The sequence below is a fragment of the Hemitrygon akajei genome, chromosome 4 (genome assembly GCF_048418815.1).
Source record: "Hemitrygon akajei chromosome 4, sHemAka1.3, whole genome shotgun sequence".
Classification (NCBI taxonomy): domain Eukaryota; kingdom Metazoa; phylum Chordata; class Chondrichthyes; order Myliobatiformes; family Dasyatidae; genus Hemitrygon; species Hemitrygon akajei.
Genome location: NC_133127.1, coordinates 129,555,134 through 129,576,592, shown reverse-complemented (window position 1 = coordinate 129,576,592; position 21,459 = coordinate 129,555,134). Strand labels below are relative to the sequence as shown.

Genomic DNA, 21,459 nt, shown 5'->3' with positions numbered 1-21,459 from the left:
TTCTCACTGCTGCCAACAGGATGAACATACAGGAGCTTCAGGACTCAACCATCAACCATCAGGCTCTTGAACCACAGGGGATAACTTCACTTACTCCATCATTGAAATGTTCAACAACCTATGGACCCCCTTTCAAGGACTCTTGACCTCATGTTCTCAATATTTATTGTTTATTTATGATGATTATTATTTATTTTTGTATTTGCAGCCTGTCTTTTTCACGCTGGTTGAACACCCAGGTTGCTGCAGTCTTTTATCGATTTTATTATGGATTTATTCAGTATGCCTGCAAAAAAATGAATCTCAGGGTTGTATATGGTAACACGTATGTACTTTGATAATAAATGTTCTACGAACTTTGAACATTCGATGGAGAACTGCTGGCATTCGGGTTTTGGAGTTAAGTGGATTTGTGTAAGTCCCAGACATGCTGTTGGTAGATTACAGAGTATTTTTCACTCAAATCCATAATCAAATCTAAATGAACAGTCATATGAATTGGTAATAAACCCTTGCCACAGCTTGTTATATATCTCCTGAAATTATATCAGCACAATCCGCCTGTATATCTGGTCTGATGAGCATAGCTGGGCAAGAATTGCAGGTAATGAGAGCAGTGGGAAGTCCAGATATAACCATTGTATATCAAAGGCAGTGAGGGGTCTAGAGTCCACTTGTGGACATAAGGTTGTTCAAACTGCTCAAGGTTGCATGTAGTTACTGAGTCGAGGCACATGGTGTCAGTCTGGAGCAGACTGACTTTTTTTGATGAAAAATAATGTCAGATGCTGCAAACCTGAAATAAAACCTGAAAATTCACAAATACACTTGTCCTGCAACATTTATGGAAGGAGAAACAGGGTTGACGAATCCTCATATGAGGGGTCTTTGACTGAACGTTAACTTTTTTCCCCCGCTTACCACGGAAGCTGCTTGACCTGCTGGTGTTACAGAATTTTCTGCTTTTATGATGAGAACTTTAAGAGTTTCCCAGACAACGTTAAGAATTTTAGTTTCTATTAAATAAAAGGCTGCCATTATGTGGAAGATACAGGAGCCTCGGGATTTGCACCACCAGGTTCAGGAACAGTTACTAGGCCTGAACTATCGGGGTTGTGAATAGAAGGGGATAACTATGCTCACTTGCCCCATCATTGAAATGTTCCCACGACCAATAATCACACTTTGGGGCTCTTTATCCCATGTTCTTGTTATCTATTGCTATTTATTTATATTTACATTTGCACAGTTTGTCTTCTGCACTCTGGCTGATCTTTCATTGATCCTGTCACAGTTCCTGTTCTTATCGATTTGCTAAGTATGTCCACAGGAAAATGAATCACAGGGTTTTATGTGGTGACATACATGCACTTAGATAATAAAATTTACTTTAAAAGTATTTTGAACTTTGAAATTGATTTCTGGAAGCAGATCATTCCTTTGCTGTAAACCCCTGGTAGGTGAGGTAGACCTAGATGGTCAGCAAGTAGATGTCATCACTGAAAGCTGAATTTGACCGCACAGCAGCCACCTTCTCAAGATTCCACTGGCATCAGACATTAGACAAGTCACAGTTCCCTCTGGCTTTCTGCCAGCTTCCCGTATGATGTCCAGTAACACACTCGCAGCCTATTTTGGAATTGCCCCTTTTCTTCTCCTTCTCAGCTGCAGTACACTCCGTCAGCTGTAGATCACCAAAGAGGCTACCTGCGCGCATCGTTTACCTGGAATATTGCTTCTGTCCTCTTCCCTTGACTAGGAGTTATTTTCACCTATTGTATGAGTTCCACATTAACCCTGCTTTTGCTGCGTATTCTGTACCCAAGTGGTCACACTCCCTAGGCAGTGTTTTAGCAACCACTTCTCAGCATTTCTACTCTTTATCCTGTTTCCTGCACACATTCCTCATGTTTCACCACTCTTGATATCCCATCCCACTATCCTCTGCTCTTGCCTCAGTTCTTTTCTGCCACTGACACCACCTACCCCAGCATTGCAAAAATTTTAAATTGAGCTAAAAACAAGCCTTGAGGATCTCCAAAGACAGGCAAGTTTTTAACACATATCCTACATCTTAAGCACAATGGTATATGTCAATGTTCAAGCCCAGGAAGTGAGAACACAGAAATTAAGTTTGAAACAGAAAACGTCAGCTATATTTTTCTTTCAAAGTAATAGTTAAATTTGTACTGATTTAACCCAGTGTTTGGAAATCAACATACTCGGGTAGATCCAGTTTTAGGAATTGTGGTAGTTTAAAGACTATCGCTTGGAACACCGTGTAAAGTTAAGAAGTTCTAAGTAAATGTATTATCAAAGTACGCTTATGTTTCCGCATTCTACCTTCAGGTTCTTTTCTTACAGGAAAAATACAAAAGGTTTTAATGAAAAATTATAAAATCAACAAAGACTGAGAAAGTACCGAAGTGCAAAGGACACTAACAGTGCAAATAAAAACAAATTCCAAGAACATGAGTTGTAAAGAGTCCCTGAATGTCGTTGATTCAGTTCGGAGTAGTGGTGAGGGAAGTTATCTACAATGGTTCAGGAGCCTGATGGTTGTAGCGTGATAACTGTTCTTGAACCTGGCGCTGTGGGACAAAGATTCTATACATCCTGCCCGAAACTAGTAGGGAGAAGAGGGTCGGGTATGGGTGGTGGGGACCTTTGATGGAAACTGCTTTCCTTTGGCTCTTTCTCCGGGTAAAAATGACAAAATGCTCCATGCACAAAATTCGAAGCGCAAAATACTTATCCCGGTTTATGACCTCCCTGGCTGCAGTAAAAGTGGTGGTTAAGCTTCGAGCATTAAGAGTAGGCGGAAGTGTTGGGTTTAGGGGCGGCACCAGGCGAGGCGCGGATTCCCGGCTACAGTGAGAACGGAGGCAGGACAGACTCGGTTCTCTGCACCTTTGCCGTTTTAAATAAACCGCCCACATCTGGAAGGAGAGCGTTCGCAGGATTGTGCAGAGTGGCCTCAAGCCCTGGATTTAAGAGATTGAAAAAGTTTGGGTTCGTGCGTGGAAGTTGTGTCACTGCAGCTGGAAGGAAGGTTACTGGGGAAGCGAGGCACTCGGCTGGTTGACGCGACGGGAACACCGCTCCAGCGGCGATGGGGCTCCCGACTCTCGAGTTTACCGACTGCTCGCTGGACAGCCCTGACTTCAGGGATCGGCTCAAAGCACACGAGATCGAGCTGGAGCGCACCAACAAGTTCATCAAGGAACTCATTAAAGACGGCATCATGCTGATTAACGCGCTGAAAAGTGAGTAGATGTTTCTTTTTTAAAAAAAAAATAAACTTTGGAGTTGGAGGCTGTGGGGGGAGAAAATTGAATGAACAGGAAAGAGCTCCCCTGGTGGCTCGGGCTTCGCAAAAGAGTTTGAGGCGATGCACTTTTTGTTAAGCTGCCGAGATTTGAGAAGCATTTTATTAGAGAAATTCAAAAAGAATTGGCTGGCGGATTTAGACTCGAACAAAATATGTGATAAACTTCATCTTGTTTGAATAATTGGAAATAGCACTCACCGGAAATTCCGTTGTAGACACCAGGAAGATAAATTGGTAAATTAGGGACACTTAATAACGATGAAACTTGATGATGGATTACAGTAAGGCAACGAAAGGAAAAGAGAGTAGGGATAGCCAGATAAAATTGGAAGCAAGCTAGTGTTCTCACGAAGGAGGGCTCCAATATTCGGGGCACATGCCGGACACGATAGAATATAGCTCTTTAATCAGTGGTGGGGAAGATACTGCTGTACTTAATGAAAATCAGTTCTAGAAGTCCAGGAATAGTGATATTTCGAAGAAGTGATTTAAAAGTATTTTCATTGATGGTTTAACAGTGTAATATATATTTCCCTGGAGACTGGATTCTACCGTAACGAGAGACCACCATTAATTTGTATCATCTTCGGTCAGATTGTTACCTTTGTGAAATTGGATTCGACACGGATGGGTGGGATTCATGCCAGTCCAGTGTCGAATGTGCATGGCTCAGAACTGCACGGTTTGGCTGCCAAGACCCAAAATTTGATCTGCAACGTGGGGCGAATGGTCTTTGACTCCTTAACAAGATTCTCATCTTGGTGATCTGAGACGGGTATTAAAGGATATTAACGATTTGTATATAGCACTTGCCAGTTTCATTTTCAAGTGCTCAAGATACTTGCAAACCGTTTGGTCCCTCAATTGTTTAGCTTTTCTGCTCCTGAACCGTAGTGGAAAATGCTACCACCTCTGCTCTTTGCTCGTCCACATATTGGGCTGTGATGAAAGATCATCAGTCCTCACTGTGGCAGACACTTGTGGTATGCCTGATGTTGTAATGTGTGAAGGAAGAGAAGTGAGTGCAGTTACTGTTCCAAGAGAGAAGATGCTCAAAAAGCTGAAAGACCTAAAGGAACATGCCACCCGGACCAGATGAACTGCATTCTAGGGTTCTGAAAGAGGTGGCGTTAGAGACTGTGGCAGCATTAAAAATGATCTTTAAAAATTATTGGACCCTGGCATGGTGCCAGAGGACTGGAAAATTGCAAGTGTCACTCCACTCTTTAAGAAAGGAGGAAGACAGCAGAAATTATATTATAAACCAGTTAGCCTGATCTCTGGGAAGATGTTAGAGTCAATTGTTAAGGATGAGGTGATGGAGTACTTGGTGACAGAGGACAAGATGGTACATAGTCAGCATGGGTTCCTTCAGGGAAAATCCTGCCTGATGAAACTGTTGGAATTCTTTGAGGACAGTACAAGTAGAATAGATAAAGGGGATGCAATGGATGTTGTATATTTGGACTTTGAGAAGGCCTTTGGACTATCAGGTGCCACACATGAGGCTGCTTAGCAAGATAAGAACCCATGGTATTTCAGGAAAGTTACTAACATGGTTAGAGCATTGGCTGATTCGTAGGAGGCAGCGAGTGGGAATAAAAGGATCCTTTTCTGGTTGGCTGCCAGTGATTAGTGGTGTTCCGCAGGGGATGGTGTTGGGACCACTTTTTATGCTGTATATAAATGATTTAGCTGCTGGAATAGATAGCTTTGTTGCCAAGTTTGCAGATGGTATGAAGATTGGTGGAGGGGCAGGTAGTGTTGAGGGAACAGGTAGGGTGCAGAAGGACTTAGACGAATTAGGAGAATGGGCAAGAAAGTGGCAAATGAAATACAATGTTGGAAAATGCATGGTCATGCACTTTGATGATAGAAATAAATGTGCAGACTATTTTCTAAATGCAAAAATCTGGGATGCAAAGGGACTTGGGAGTCCTTGTGCAGAACATCCTAAAGATTAACTTGCAGGTCGAGTTGGTGGTGAGGAAGGCAAATGCTATGTTAGCATTCATTTCAAGAGGTCAAGATACAAGAGCAAGAATGTGATACTGAGGCTTTATAAGGCACTGGTGAGGCCTCACCTTGAGTATTGTGAACAGTTTTGGGCCCCTCATCTAAGAAAAGATGAGCTTGCTTTGGAGAGGGTCCAGAGGTGGTTCACAGGGATGATTCCAGGAATGAAAGGGTTATCATGCAAGAAACGTCTTGTGGCTCTGGGTTTGTACTCGCTGGAAGTTAGAAGAATGGGGGGGGGGGGGAATCTCATTGAAACCTTTTGAATGTTGAAAGGCCTTGATGGGAGAGTAGATGTGGAAAGGATGTTTCCCATGGTGGGAGAGTCTAGGACAAGAGGGCACAACCTCAGAATAGAGGGGTGCCCTTTCAAAACAGAGATGCGGAGAAATTTCTTTAACCAAAGAGTGGTGAATCTGTGGAATTTGTTGCCACGTGCTGCTGTGGAGGCCAGGTCATTGGGTGTATTTAAGGCAGCGATGGATGGATTCTTGATTGGACGCGGCATCAAAGGTTACAGGGAGGCTGGGAACTGGGGTTGAGGAGGAGGGAAGAAAAGGATCAGCCATGATTGAATGGCTGAGCAGACTCGATGGGCCAGATGGCCAAATTCTGCTGCAGTGTCTTATGGAAAGATGCATCAAGTAAAATCAGAGGATGAAGTGGAGAAAGGAGAAAAAAGCAGAGTAGGAATTGGGGATGGATTTTCAGACAGTTGGAAGGAGTTAAATGGCATATCACGTAAATATTTTGAATTCCTAAATCTAAACTCCAGTGGGCCTTTTTCTTTGGAACCTGGTTGTCTTTCCACTTGGAAATTTGGTCCTCCATCTTTGGTGCATACTGTAGAGTTCAGTATTACCAAACCAATACTGGAACAGGGATCTCTTTTTGTTGTTGTTGAGGTTTCAGACTTAATTTACGTTTATGAGATGAACTGTGGGAGATCAAGCAGGCATCAGGAAGCAGCTTGCCAAACTGAAGCTGGAAAACTAGGCTTAAGCTGACATCTTCTGGTCACTGCTGCATGCTGAATGACCCTGGAGGCTTCAGCAGTTTATATCATGGTTCTGGATCTATAGGTTCAAAAGCAACTGAACACTTGCCCTGATTCTCCAATCATCAAAGAAACTGCATTGTGCAAGTTCTGACCAATTCCTTCCCAGGTGAGAAGTGGGCATTTTAACAAAAGTATAATCGTGGAGGAAGTTCAATAGAATGCACAACAGTGGTTTGACAGGCATTGCCGAGGCTGCAAAGCCTGGAACAGCCGTCTATTGTTCATCTCTTCAAATCTCCTTGGGCTATCATCTATCTTGGCCTCTGTTAATTAGAAGCTACCTCCCGCCGAGATTCAAAGTCAGGCATTAAAGCTGAGTCGAACACTCTCCTGGCTATTGTGAGAGGAAATTAGATACGGAATAACTCCGAAATTGCGTGGGAAACAAAACTGCTAGAGCCAGAGTCAAATTGCTTAAATAGATAGAACAGGATAATTCCTTCAATAGTATTACACTGTTACCAAGCTCCATAAGTACAAGAGATTCAGCAGATGCTGGAAATCCAGAGTAACACATTAAAAAATGCTGGAGGAACTCAGCAGGTGAGGCAGCATGGAAAAGATTAAACATTTAATGATTTGGCCTGAGGCTCTTCATCAGGGCATGAATCCTGATGAAGACTCTGCCTGAAATGCTGACTACTTATCCCTTTCACTTGATGCTGCCTCGCCTGCTGAGTTCCTCCAGGATTTTGGTATGTGTTACCTAGGTACATAGCAGTGATTTTGGAGATTATTTCTTTGAGTCATCAGTGAACTACTGTAAGGTTTCAAAATGCCATTGGATCCAAAAATTGTAGGTTGTTAACCCCATGAAGTCATCAACCAGCATTAGCTTGGACAGCTGCTGAGTTTGGGTGAGGAACCTCAGTGACAGCCATGTCCATTCAGAAATGAAACCAGTGTTCAAAGCTGGAGCTGGCCTAGTCAAAAATCATGATGATAACTGACCCGTTATTAAATGGCAAGTAATATCATAATGGTGAGTCTGGTTAATCTTTAGAATGATATTGACAAAAATGCATTATCAGATTTTCAGAATAATGTAAGCAACAAATGCTAAATTTGAGGCGATCCTTTTTGGTCATTGGAATACGAACACCGGGTGTTTCTTAGAGTGAAGCAGGACATAATATTATAGAAGGTCAAAATGATACGGTGATACGGACAACACAGGTGAGCAAAGCGCTGGACTTCATTTTAGGAATATAATTATAAAGCTACAAAGTTAGGTTAAACTTACTAACTGCACATTTCTGATTCAATGCAATAGTTCTGGTCCCTGTTGGGAAAACGTATGTGAAGACCCTGGAGGAGGTACATAAAATATTTACAAATATTAATTGCTGTCAAGGATGAGATTCTATACCATAGAAAAGAGATGGCTAAATAGTGATTTAGCAGAGGTCTTAAATGTTAAACAAGCGTTCAAAATCATGTATGCACCTTTGAATTTTCTCCTGTAGTAAGGATATTTTCACATGGTGAAGCCCAAAACTAGAGGCAATGACATAAGATGGACTTGGACTAATAAATAAGTAGATTGGTTGATTGATTTATTTATTACTATTTTTATTTTTTTCTTTCTATATTACACATTGCATTGAACTGCTGCTGCTAAGTTAACAAATTCCATGTCAAATGCCGATGATAATAAACCTGATTCTGATTGTGAACTACAAGAAGTTGTTTCCGCTGAATTATGCAATCAAGAGTTGCAAGAAGTACAAAGAATCACATAGCGTATCCACACATGCATGAAAGAACTGCCAGATGATCGCATGAGGAAAAGACTTGAAATATGTGTTGATAGGATGAGGTTAAACAATGCTGGAGGAGGAGGAGACTCGTGAAGCTGGTGTGCACCCATGTCTGCATGTCTAGTTCCTGCGCTGTAGCCTTATAGTCTTTGTAATTCCATTTAGTTTACATCTACTAAATCGTTTTTAAGAGAATGCATTTCTGTTTCTCCTAAAGTGTATGCTATTGTGAGAGAAGGCACTTACATTTTTGTGGTGCTCTTTTTGCAATTTTAGGATGAGCACAGTCCTTTGAAGCATCAAGTACTTCTAAGTGTGGTCATTATGCAGCCAAGAGAAACGTGGAAGTGAGTTTGTGCACAGCATGGGCCCCAAATCCTCAAGAAGATAAAAAGACCAAGATAATCAATTTTAGCTGTTGCTTGTGAAGCAAGTGTTGTTTGTTCCTTGTTCTATTTCTGAATTGTGCCAAAGTCTCTTTCACATCAATCTGATATGCGAGATTGTGCTGGGGTTTATTGAACTGTTTAAAAGATGGCAGTATCAGCAGGGCAGCAATCCTTGAGTGTTGCTCTCGTGTGTGCCTGAATTAAACACCTTGTCTTGGAGTTAAGCTTGGAATTGTAAACTTACAAATCAGATACCAACAGTGATAATCGTGCATTTCTTTATCTCATTGCGAAGTTTTGAAGGATTATAAATGATCCATAGTTATAAAATGGCACTGCATTTACTGCCCTAGGTTTTGTTGCTGTAGAAAAAATGATTTTATTAACTTTAGATATGCCTTCAACAGCCATGGTGAAAAACTTTATTTGCTTCTGTAGAATGCAGTATGAGAAAAGTCAGCATTAGTTGTTTCAACTGGCATCATTTGTGTGTTGTTCTGTCCCTGTCCTGTAGGCTGGCAGGATCATCCTAACCATAGGGAAGAGATAACTTGACAATTCAAGCTCTAAACTGCAGCGCCTGAGTTGCACAAGTTTATGAAAGCACCATTGTTTGTAGTTAATAATGTGGAATTCTTTTCCTCAATGTAGAAGGTTTTGATTCCACTTTGGCTTCAAGCAATTCTCTTTTTTTTCTGAAAATGGTTTGTTTAAAAATAAGCCTGTGGGATCTTTTTAGTTTCTTATCGTTATGTTGGATAATTCGTTTTAAATTTAAAAGACAGAAGCAAGTTTTTTTTTTGAGTAGTTCAAATCTAGTAAAAAGGCTCAGACTTGATCAGGATAAGTTATCATTGAATAAAATATTCTTGTCAGATCCAAAAATCTATATTTAGTGGAATATTTGTCTTCAAATTTGGAGGAATAGACTATAAAGAGGCAAACTTTATTAGCAGCTGTACAAGTCTTGGTTGAGCACATCTGGAAAAGTATTGCCAATAGATCAGTGCCAGAAAGGAGAAATTGCCCTCGGTAGGAGGGTAGCACTAGTTCACTAAAATATCATCAGGATTCTTAGGATCATAATTTATGATAATATTTAAGCCTTTATTCTCAGTAATATCCAAGATTAAAATATAATGTTTAGAGATATGAATAAGAAAAAATCCGCAGATGCTGGAAATCTGAGCGACACACACAAAATGCTGGAGGAACTCAGCAGGCTTCAACAGTCCTGCTGAGAGGGGTTTTAGCCTGAAATGTCAATTATAACTTTGAGAGAGTTTTTAAGATTTCTTAAGCAACTGTTAGTCTGGATGGAGATAAACTATTTTCCATTAGTTGAGTCTGGCATGAGAGAATATCACATTAAAATAGGTGTCAGGAGAAAACTTGGGAAATTTTTCTCTGTCCAAAGAATGTTTAAAAAATGTGAAAATACCTACTGCAAAAGCAATAGATGCCTATTCTGTCAATTAATCTATCATCTGAGGTAGAGAGATATTTGGGAGGCAGATGAAATACTGTGTTGGGAAGTGTATGGTGATGCACTTTGGTAGAAGAAATAAAAGTGAAGACCATTTTCTAAATTAGTGGTCACCAACCTGTCGATCATGATCGACTGGCCGATATTTGAGACTTTCCCAGTAGATTCCGGGAAAAAAAAGAAAGAAAAATAAATACACAAATACTGTTGAGAGATTGTTTCCGGGTTGCGGGGTTTTAGTTCCATTCTTTCTGCCCAGTGCGCATGCGTGCAGCTCCCCCGCCATGCGCTGGTCCCCAAACACCGGGCCGCAAGGAAACGATATGAGTCAGCTGCACCTTTCCTCATTCCCTGTTACGCCCACTGTTGAACGCACATGAGGTCATTACCCAAGCGCATCAGGGATCACTGGTTGGCCTCAGGTAACCGGCCACTTCATGCGGCCGGCGGGAAGTGCCTTGCTACCGGCCTGGAGCGCGGACAGATGGGCGCTGCCTCCAAACCTGCTCACCACACTGAATGTTCGTGGGGAACCCGGTGCTAAAGTATTCACAGACGACCTAATTCGGGCTCAAGATTTCGTAAGTAGTAGAGCAGTTAACTCGCTGCAATCTACTGAAACAAACTTTTGTCGGTCGATAGATCCTACAAGAGGGGCAGACATGTCCTGTCGCACTCCTCGCTCGGTCAGTCGCTCTCTCTGGACTGCGACCGCTGCGGCCCCGATACGGGAACAGACGCACCTGGCCAAGGTGGCGGGCGGGTGGGCAGGAGGCTGAAGCTCGGGCCCGGAGGCTGTCTAATGAAGTAATGAAGCCCTCAAAACTGCTTTGGTACCCTGAGTCCAAGCACCCTGCACTTAAATACAAACCTGCTGAGTTTTTTTCCAGCATTAAAACCGTGAGCAAGCGGGACAGAAGCTAAGTGCCGAGAGCCGCAAAAACTAAATTGCGGAATAGACTGGACATAAGGAACCTGCTCTGAGTATCGCTGTATTCCTGTCATGTTTAACACCCACCCCCCATTGGCCGGTCCGCAAGAATATTGTCAATATCAAGCCGGTCCGCGGTGCAAAAAAAGGATGGTGACCCCTGGTGTTTATACATTGTTTCTACTTCCAGGTTGCGGGTTTTTACTTCCGGTCTTTTCTGCCCCGGTGCGCATGCGTGTAACTAATCAATTTGGAGTCGATCTTGCCTTTCATTAAGGTCGAGGTAGGGGATCTTGGGCTTTAAAAGGTTGGGGACCACTATTCTAAATGGAGAGAAAATACAAAAATCCAAGATGCAGAGAGTCTTGGGAGACTTTGTGCAGGATTCCCTGAAGGTTAATTTGCAGATTGAGTTGGTGGTGAGGAACGCAAATGCAATGATAACATTCATTTCAAGAGGCCTACAATATAAAAGCAAGGATGTAATGTTGAGGCATTATGGTCTTAAGTATGAGATCTTATGGCTGTTTTAGCTCCACTATTGTGCATCAAGACCATAAGACATACAAACAGAGTTCGATCATTTGGTCCATCAAGTTTGCTGTTTGATTATGGCTGATTTATTATCCATCTCAACCCCATTCTCCTGCATCCTTTGATCCCTTTGCTAATTAAAAACCTATCAAGCTCTGCTTTAAATTTACCCAATGACTTGGCCTCCACAACCAAACATGGCAATTAGTTCCACAGATTCACCATCCTCTGGTTAAAGAAATTCCTCCTCATCTCTGTTTTAAAGGGATATCTTTGTACTCTGAGGCTGTGCCCCCTGGTCATAGACTCTCCATCTATTGGAAGCATCAAGAGAAAAATTGTCTAGAGAAGAATGATCATTATGATGGGGTGTGATGGGCGTTGGATACTGGTATTCAGAGGGTACTGGACTGAGAGAAAAAGTGACCTTATTGTAATATAAGGGGCTAAGGAGTAGATGAAGAGAGGATGCTTACCTCAGCTTGGGAATTTGTATGTAAGGTTTAGTCTCAGAATAAAGGATTGGCCATTCATGACTTGTGAATTCATCCTTCATTTTTGCAAAATTGAAGGAAAACAGGCACATTTTACTCGATGTCTCCTTGTGAAGCAATGCTTTTGGTGGCAAAATAAAACAGTTGAGTACTTTTGGCACCCTCCCTAAGGCAGCAGTAAGCTGAAAGCAAAAGTGCTCAGTGGTTAGTGGTGGAAGAATATGGATTTGGGCCAGATCTGAGAAGTAAAGCTTCTTACCTGCAATGAGAAGATGACGGGGTGCAGTAAGGAAGGATGACAAAATTAGGTGAACATTTCCTATGAACATTAGACCTTGTGTGCTGCTGGGAAGCTCAGTAATGTCAACGGTGCTTGAGGAATTGAAACACTCAAACTTGATTTTACCCCATTATGTATAATGTGAATTCCCTGATAATGTGCATCCTCATTTATAACATTGGCATATTAATTTTAAAGATATAGTTTAACCTATTTAAAAGGTATGAAAAATAGTAATTCCTGGACATCAAAATGGAAATGTCAAGGACAAGGTAAAGAGTGAGTTAGCTTACTGTACTTTTAGATCTGCTAAAGTAAAATCTAATTTGAATTATTGCAATTTTTTGCTGCTCTGAAGGTCCTATTAATTTGAGCAATCTTGGCCCATTTCCTAATTCCCAGACACGAATGAATTGTGGGTCAGGGCAAAATCAAAGTTGAGCAAATGTTCTACCGACATTTTTGACATTACTGACTCCCCAGCTAAACACTTGGCAATTTGTTCCTTCAATACCGGATATCTTGGTCTTTTTCAACTAATTTGTTAATTTTTCACTGTGTGAAGTTCATGGAGTCTAAAGTTCAGAAATTACTTTTTTGATGATTTTTTTCCTTGTTGGAAAATAAGTTAATAATCTTGTTTCTGCCAACAATCTGATGTGCAAATTATAGTTTCTAATATATACTGATTTGCACAGACAAAGATGACTTGGCCACCACTGGCTTGCAAAATGAAACTGTCCTAACATAAATATAATCTGGCAGACTTTAAGAGCCTACAGGATTGATGGTGTGGGAAATGGGAATAACAGGCTTGGTGTTCTTTGAAGCTACAGGGAAATACACAGTTGAGAACCTGGAACCAGATGTAGAACTGGTTGGGCTATTTCTGGTGCAAGGTGCTGAAAGTGATTATTTTGCTTTGACCACAAAATATCATGGAAGGTATTAATTTCATAATGTCAGTCTTTAAATAATTTGAAAATCTGTGTTGATATTATGGTAATTACTACAATGGTAATTTGACTACAATGTTTACTGTTGCAAATGTTGAAGCCTTGAACATTTGAATTAAATATTATAGGCCTACATTTTATATAATTTAATTAGTAGAACTAGTGATATTATACCCAAGGAAAATGCTAAGTGCTTACAGACTTCAGATGGTATGGCAAAAGTTCTCAATATTATCATTGAGGTTATACTATCTATAGGTTCTATATTTACTAAACTTTTGGGCAACAACCAAGAAATGATTTTTGAAGTGAATTGGGAAAATGTTTGTTGAGTTTCACATTTGATGAAAAGAATTGTCAGTATTGTAGTTATTTATAAAATAATTTGAAGGGAATCTTGTCATAACCCTAATGACTTCTTTATATTTTATGAAGGTTTTGCTGATGTGCTTTTTGTGTTACAGTTCAATTTGGTTTTGAGGTTTCTTTAGTTGCACAATATATGTTGTGGGCTGGTTACAGAATTTGTGAGCAATTGATGAATCAGAATATACTGATGCCTCAAGCTGGTTTGACTGACGTTCAAGAGTATGTTGTGTCATATTTTGAAATGTGATAATTGGAAACCATTTCCTGTTCAGGTTCGTATTCTGTATAGATAAATCTTACAGGTGTTTGGGTAATGGAAATTTGCAGTTACAGAGTTCACAAATCACTACCCCAAAAAGATTGAGATATGGAATAAAAATGACTCTCATGCAGTTTGTATGTGGGAGTCAGGAACAAATCAGCACAGTTTAAAAAAAAATTAACTTTGCTTTTATTAGTGAAGATGACACAGCTTTGTATTGCGAAAATCGGGTTACAGCTCGTTTTCAGGAAACACAACCACTGTGTTTGGGTGGATTGCCTATACAGTAATATGTTACACTGAAATAACATACTTCGTTCATTAGACAATAATTCCTCTATTGTAAATGTAGGTGAATAACATGCATAGTTATGACTAGTGCAAATACTATATTCTTTAAATAGTAGCTGACTTTGAATGAGGAATGTGGGAATATATGAAGCAAACAAATGGGTAGATGAAAGAAGCTATTAGAGAAAAAACAATTTCACGGTAAGCAATCAAAAAATTTACAACTGAAAGTGATTGTCAGCCTGCTCTAAAATAGATATGATGTCGATGAGCAGGCCTGAGATATTTTTGCCTCAGTTGATCCCTAGTTAATTAATTTATCATAAAACAGCTGGTGTTATAGAATTCCTTAGAAAGGCTGGATTAGACGTAGCGGGTTTTCACAGTTCTTGCTTGAGATTTTCTATGTTTCTCTGAATAGCTATGGGGTTAAGTTGTTTGGTTAGTCTTTGTAGGTTATGTTTTTCTTTTAGTAAGTATTTTGCTAAATCTTTATTGGTTGTAGTTGGTATCATTCACAACAAGCTCCTTACTTTAAACTGAGACCTTTTGATTTATTCCTCCAGATTCAAGTGACCACCATTAGCAGAAATACAGAACCTTTGGAATAATAATGGTTATATAAATGTTGATGTGGTAACTTCTACTTTACAAAGAGACCAATTGACAATTTGATGACCAAAAGAACATCCTTATCTGGGATGGCAAATGATATTTACAGTACAGAGGCTTCCCGGTACCTCGTGCGGCATGGGTGGAGGAACTATATACAATGCATACTGGGAGTAAAAAGAGTGGAAGTAAAGACCTCGCCGACCCCGGAACCCGCCTCTTGCTACCAGCAAATTCCCGATTATTATTAACTTACTTTTAATAATATTCACATTACAACAGTTGAGAAAACTGGTAGAAAATTTGCAAGCATCTGGTGCACCAAGAACAACTGTTTTTAAGCTGTTTCATATAACCATATAACAATCACAGCACGGAAACAGGCCATTCCGGCCCTCCTAGTCCGTGCCGAACTCTTAATCTCACCTAGTCCCACCTACCCGCACTCAGCCCATAACCCTTCACTCCTTTCCTGTTCATATACCTATCCAATTTTACCTTAAATGACACAACTGAACTGGCCTCTACTACTTCTACAGGAAGCTCATTCCACACAGCTATCACTCTGTGAGTAAAGAAATACCCCCTCGTGTTTCCCTTAAACTTTTGCCCCCTAACTCTCAAATCATGTCCTCTCGTTTGAATCTCCCCTACTCTCAATGGAAACGGCCTATTCATGAGTTCCTTTTTTTGTTATCCCTAATTTCCATAGTGGTCTCCTATTGAATCCATCAGTAAGTCCAGGACTTGTGCATTTGTCATGTTCCTGATTTACCAGTGATGCGGTTGCAGCTTTATCAACTTGTTTTCTTTCTTTCCAGAGTATTCCACCTTTTTATGTTATTATTTCTTTTTTTCTTTTTGTCACAGATTTGTGTTACACGATTTGTCCTTGTCCTTTCCTACCTCGATGACTTTTTGTATTGTTCTCTTTGAGTTCACCTTTTTGGATCTCCACCCCCCCATCCCCTTTGCACAAATCCCCCTTAGCACAAAGCAGGATTTCCTAGATTCAAGTCATTATCGCCACACCAGGACCACCAAAAACAGTCACTTTCCCCCCCAAACAGTAAGACTGATCAACACCACCCACCCTCCACACCCCCAACCACCACTACTTTATCATTTCCTGCCGGAGTCGCCTTATGTACAGGCACTCCTGTACCTAGCATCACTTTATGTATGTAAACTATATTATGTATTATTTATTGCAACTTTTTATTATTGTGTTATTTATCTTTTTTTTTTGGTTCTGTATCGGATCCAGAGTGGTAGTTATTTTGCTCTCCTTAACCCTTGTGTATTAGAAATGTCATTAAACAATCTAGAATTGAATTGATCTCCAGCCTCTGCGAAATAAAATCTGTCCCATGTCAACTGTCTCAAGCTAAGGTACCGACCGCTAATAACTTTGGTACCCTATTCAACTCAGAACTGATCTTGTATTTCTTCTGTTGTGAAAGAAAAGACATTCCTCTACCTGTTGAGCACCCTCTCCCATCTCTCCACTTTACTGTGAAGCCACAACCCTTGCCAGCTTGCAATCTTGCCTGGATTTTGTTGTTTGTTTCTCGACTCACTGGCTACAAATTCTGCTCGCACCTGTGTTTGCTGATAGAAACTGTATTGGTTTATGGGATGTGAATTATTATAACTTTGAGCCCCAGATAGTTACTTTCTGAGAAGTACTGAATAGTTTAGTTTTCATTGTGACTTGTCTATTTGGGAAAGGTGGGTGGGGTGGGGGGGGGGGGGGGGGAAGAGCATCTTCATTAATGTGTTCCCTATTCAACAGAGTATATATTCAACAGAGTAGTTTAACCTGCTATGTCACCCTAGTCCTCACCTCGCCTAACCTAACAGCTTCCAATATTGAACATCATCGACCTCAACATTACTTATGATAAGGTCTTCCTTAACTTCAGAACCTTCTTTTAACCCCCAGCAGCCTTTCTCCAAGCCCAAGATTTCCCCGTCTTCATACAGGGAAAGCCTGTAGGCGTCTGCTCATTTGTGAACAAACAAAGCTCCAAGCCCAGCAGCCTAATGCTGATTTCAGAGCCAAATGATCCTCAAAATGATAATATCTCACACGATCATTTTAATAATTGTTAGCAAATCCAGCCATGTCCTCTTTCCACCACAGCACAGTGCCTTCGCTTTCATATCCTTGCTTAGTTTTCAACTCGTGTTTCCAGTACTATGTACTTCCAGTTTTATACTCATAATTTGCTTTTGGTTGTTTTCTTTTCCTTCTATGCAATGCATGTTTAGTTCCAGCTTTTGGCTTAAAAATTAATGTTTAATCTTCTTTCATAAAATAACTGATTTAAGACTGGTAGAGACATTGGAGTTGTGCAGGTCTGTGAGGAATAATGTAAAGAGTCTAGTTGATAAGAGAAGTAATAATAGTCATGGTGAACAATGTACAGAAGACAAGAGTGATGGGTGGTAATGGAAAAGGAACGCACTGATTTTCACATCGGCAAAAGTTAATCTATGGAAGATCAACTTACTTTTAATATATCAGGTGTTAAATGACAGATGATATTAGAGAGTAGTATTTCTCATGTGTTGCCATTACCTCTACCACAGCTATGCAAAAGTGATCAATATTTAATATGACCCAGATGGGGTATCTGGTCAAGTCCTAAAGACCTGTGCTGATCAACTGGATGGAGTGTTAGCTGAGATCTCTAACCTCTAACCTGCTGCGCTACCTGCCAGCATCAAGCAGGCTTCAGTTATTGAAAGAAGAATGCGGTGAACTGCTCAGTGACTATCACCCAGTCGCGCTTACGTCCACTGTGATGAAGCGCTTCGAGAGGCTGGTGATGAAACCTGTCAGCTCTGGCCTGAGAAGCAACTTGGATCTGCTTCAATTTGCCTATCGTCACAACAGGTCAACAACAGATGCCATTCCATTGGCTCTTCACTCAACCTTGGAACATCTGGCAGCAGAGGTGCATACATAGACTATAGCTCAGCTTTCATTGCTAATCATCTCCTCAAAACTAATCAAAAAGTTCCAAGACCTTGCACTCAATAATTCCTTGTACAGCTTGCAGACTCCAGTCGGTTCGGATTGATGACAACATCTCCACAATCTTCATCAGCACAGGTGTACTAATAGGCTGGATGTTTAGCCCCCTGTTATACTCACATTATGCTTATGACTGTGGAGCTAAGCACAGCTCCAATGCCACATTCAGATTTGCTAAAAAAACAACTGTCGCTGGTTCAATCAAAGGTGCTGATGAATCCGCACACAGGAGGGAGGTTGAGAGTCGGGCTGAGTGATGCCACAAAAACAGCCTCTTGCTCAATGTCAGCGGGACCAAGGGGCTGATTATTGACTTCCGGAGGAGGAAACTAGAGCTCTGTGAGCCAGTCCTCATCGGAGGATCATGGAGATGGTTAGAAGCTTTAAATTCCTCTGTGTTATCATTTCAGAGGATGCGTCCTGGGTCACGGCACGGCAGCTCCTCTATTTATTAGAAGTTTGAAAAGATTTGGTATGTTATCTAAAACTGAAAAACTCCTCGAGATGTGCGGTGGAGACTACATTGACTGGTTGCATCATGGCCTGGTATGGAAACACTAATGCTCTTGGTTGGAAGTGCATACAAAAAGCAGTGGATATAGCCCAGTCCCTACCATTGAGCACATCGACATGGAACACTGTCACAGGAAAGCAGCATCTATCATCAAGGACCCCCACCATCTAGCTGCGCTCTGTTCTTGTTGCTGCCATTAGGAAGGAGGTACAGCGGCCTCAGGACCCAAACCACCAGGTTCAGGAGCAATTATTACCCCTCAACCCTCAGGCCCTTGTAGCAGAGGGGATAACTTCACTCACTCCATCACTGAACTGTTCCCACAGTCTATGGACTCACTTCCAAGGACTCTTCATCAGAAATGAGCTTTGCTGCTGTTGTGATAGTAATGCAGGAACACTTGAAACGAAAGCCATTGCTGATTGCAGAACACTTCAGTTTCATAAGCAGAACCAAAAGCAAAGTGAGTCCACTTCAGCCTACGTGGCTGAATTAAAGAGATTGTCTGAGCGTTGTCAGTTCAGTGATGGGCTTAATGATACACTGAGGGATTGTTTAGCATTGTGGACTCCTATAGGTTTCTTTGTCATGTGCCGTGTGGTATGATGTGGGCAGTCATCATCTTTCCGTGACCATGGTTGATCTTGGCAAATTTTTCAGAAGTGGTTTGCCATTGCCACCTTCTGGGTGGTGCCTTTTCAAGATTATTAATACTTAGCAATATTGTCTGCCTGGCATCAGTGGTTGCATAACCGCACTTGTGAGATACACCGACTCCTCATATGACCATCCACCACCTGCTCTCGTGGCTTTCTGTGACCCTGATTATGGGGTGGGGGGTGGGCTAAGGAGGTGCTGCACCTTGCCCAAAGGTGACCTGCAGGCTACCGGAGGGAAGGAATGCCTTACACCTCCTTCACTGGAGATGTATCTCCACCCCACCGACCAAATCTTTAAAGAAAGCATTCAAGAACGGCTCCTAGAGCATTCAAGCACAACTTACATTTAAAAGAGCACTTGAAGTAGCTGTACCAATGGAAACAGACACACAATTCAACTGCAGTCAAGAGTGAAAGTGAGCGTGAACAAAATTGTAATGCCTAAGCAGAAACTGGCCTGGCCGAACAAATTGTGTTGCTGTTGTGGCATAGGTTCGCATTCACCAGACCAGTACAGGTTCAAAGACAAGACTTGTAGAAAATACAACACTGTAGTCACGTACAAAGATATGTCGGGCAGACAAAAATAAATGGACTGCACAGGGAAGAGAAAAAGCTAAAAAGTTAAGTTGCAGTTTCAAAAAGAATACTAATGTGCACACTGTTTATGAAAAATCTGAGAATGATGGAAGTGACAGGACTGTGTTGACTTGAGATTTACAAAGCGAAAACTAACAATAGACTGGCTTCTGGCTTACACCAGAAGTGAAAGGCAAATTAATTAAAATGGAATTGGACAGTGGCTCTATTGTTTCAAGCATTCCACAAAATGAGTTTAAATGACATTTTAAAGATATTATGCCTTAGCCTACAGATATCCAACTAAGCACTTAAACTGGAGAAAAGATGACTCCTGCCGGAATGACATTTTTAACAGTGAAATGCGACAACCACCAAGCCATATTTAGCTTGTCTGTGGTAAAAACAGGAGAACCAGCATGATTAACTGTGACAACCACAACCATTTGGAAATCCATCCACCATTTGCCTGGCACATCCCTTGCAATGAAGTCAACTGAAAGTAAATTCAGAAAGGTACTGGATGATGCCACAGCCAACTCCATGCCACCATGAACCACTGCTCAACAGAGGACAAACTGGTGTTGGTGCCAACCTCTGTGTCTCTGGTTGGAAAGCATATTAGACCAAGGGAGGACCATGCTGCTTAGAAGAATCGAGAAAGTGATGAAAGCAGTGGTCTGACCACAACAGTTTTTGTAGGTAACAGACATGAGAAAGCCTCTGATATGTTAATCAGGCAGTTATTGTGAAATATGGCTTGTTTTAAGCTGGAAGAAAGTTCAAGGAGCTTCAGAAAAGTTGCCAGCATTCTGCTTTTGGAAGTGTAAAGAACCAGAATCTGCTCTGTGTGCGTTAAGGTTTTTGCATGAACTTCAAGTGGGAGACAAAAAGCTGTTTGTAAAAATAGATGCAAAGAATAGATGCCAAGCTGGATGAATAGAGGGCCAAGAAGAAATGAGTCTGGGTGATCTAAGGCCGTGTGAAGAGCCATTGAAATTGCATCTGCCGTAGACCTGTTGTGTTAATGGGCAAATTGCTGAGGCAGGAGTTCATTCCAGCTATGACCAACCGCTCAAGCATTTCATCACTGTAGATGTGAGTACTACTGGACGGTGGTCATTAAGGCAGCTCAGACTATTCTTATTATGCACTGGTATAATTGTTGACTTTTTGAAGCAAGTGAGAACTTCCAACCCTAGCAGTGAAAGGTTGAAAATGTCTTTGATTAGTCCTGCCCATTGGTTGGCACAAGCTTTCAGAGCTGTACCAGGTTCTCCATCGGAGCCTGATGCCTTGTGAGGATTTACCCTCCTTAAAGACAGCCTGACATCGGCCTTCGAGACAGAGATCACAGGGTCACTGGGTGCAACAGGGATCTTCAAAGTGGGCAGAGAAAGTGTTAATGAAATTTAATGTTTATGTCAGTTTTACATTTTTGATAAAGTAACAATTAGTTCTGTTTAAACTATTTATTTACTGAAATTTAATTTTTGTGTTTTGCGATGAAAGCTGACCTTGATATTTCTGGCAGGAATTTGCCTTAAAGCAGTATTCCTTTCTGAATTTAGAATGGAGGTACTCATATCAGAAGTATATCTATATTTTGTTGGTATCCAGCTTTGCTGTAGCTGCTTTCTGAATGTGCTGAGAAAAAACTAAAGTTAAAAATAATTATGTTGATTGCACTCAAGATGTAATTGGATGATGGAATTGGAATGTGCTGAACTCTGGTATTCCTAGTAAGTGCTGGAAATTGGACTTCCTTATATATTTAAGCCCAAAATGTATTTAGCCCTCAAAATTGTTGGAAAAATGTTTGCAATCTTGATGTGCAGCATCACTTTGTTCACCCTAACAGTTGATAAATCAGGCTTGAAGTAAAACAGGAAG

The 21,459-nt window shown here is 41.0% G+C and overlaps 1 protein-coding gene across 1 annotated transcript in view; it reads left to right on the top strand.

Annotated features, from left to right (window-relative positions):
- The first annotated feature begins 2,702 nt into the window (after positions 1-2,702).
- Positions 2,703-21,459, top strand: part of arhgap42a (Rho GTPase activating protein 42a) — a 286,674-nt gene continuing 267,917 nt past the window's right edge. Inside the window, exon 1 of the mRNA XM_073043280.1 lies at positions 2,703-3,266. Coding sequence (XP_072899381.1) covers positions 3,113-3,266 — 154 coding nt within the window. The 5' untranslated portion in view covers positions 2,703-3,112. The remainder of the gene's footprint in view (positions 3,267-21,459) is intronic.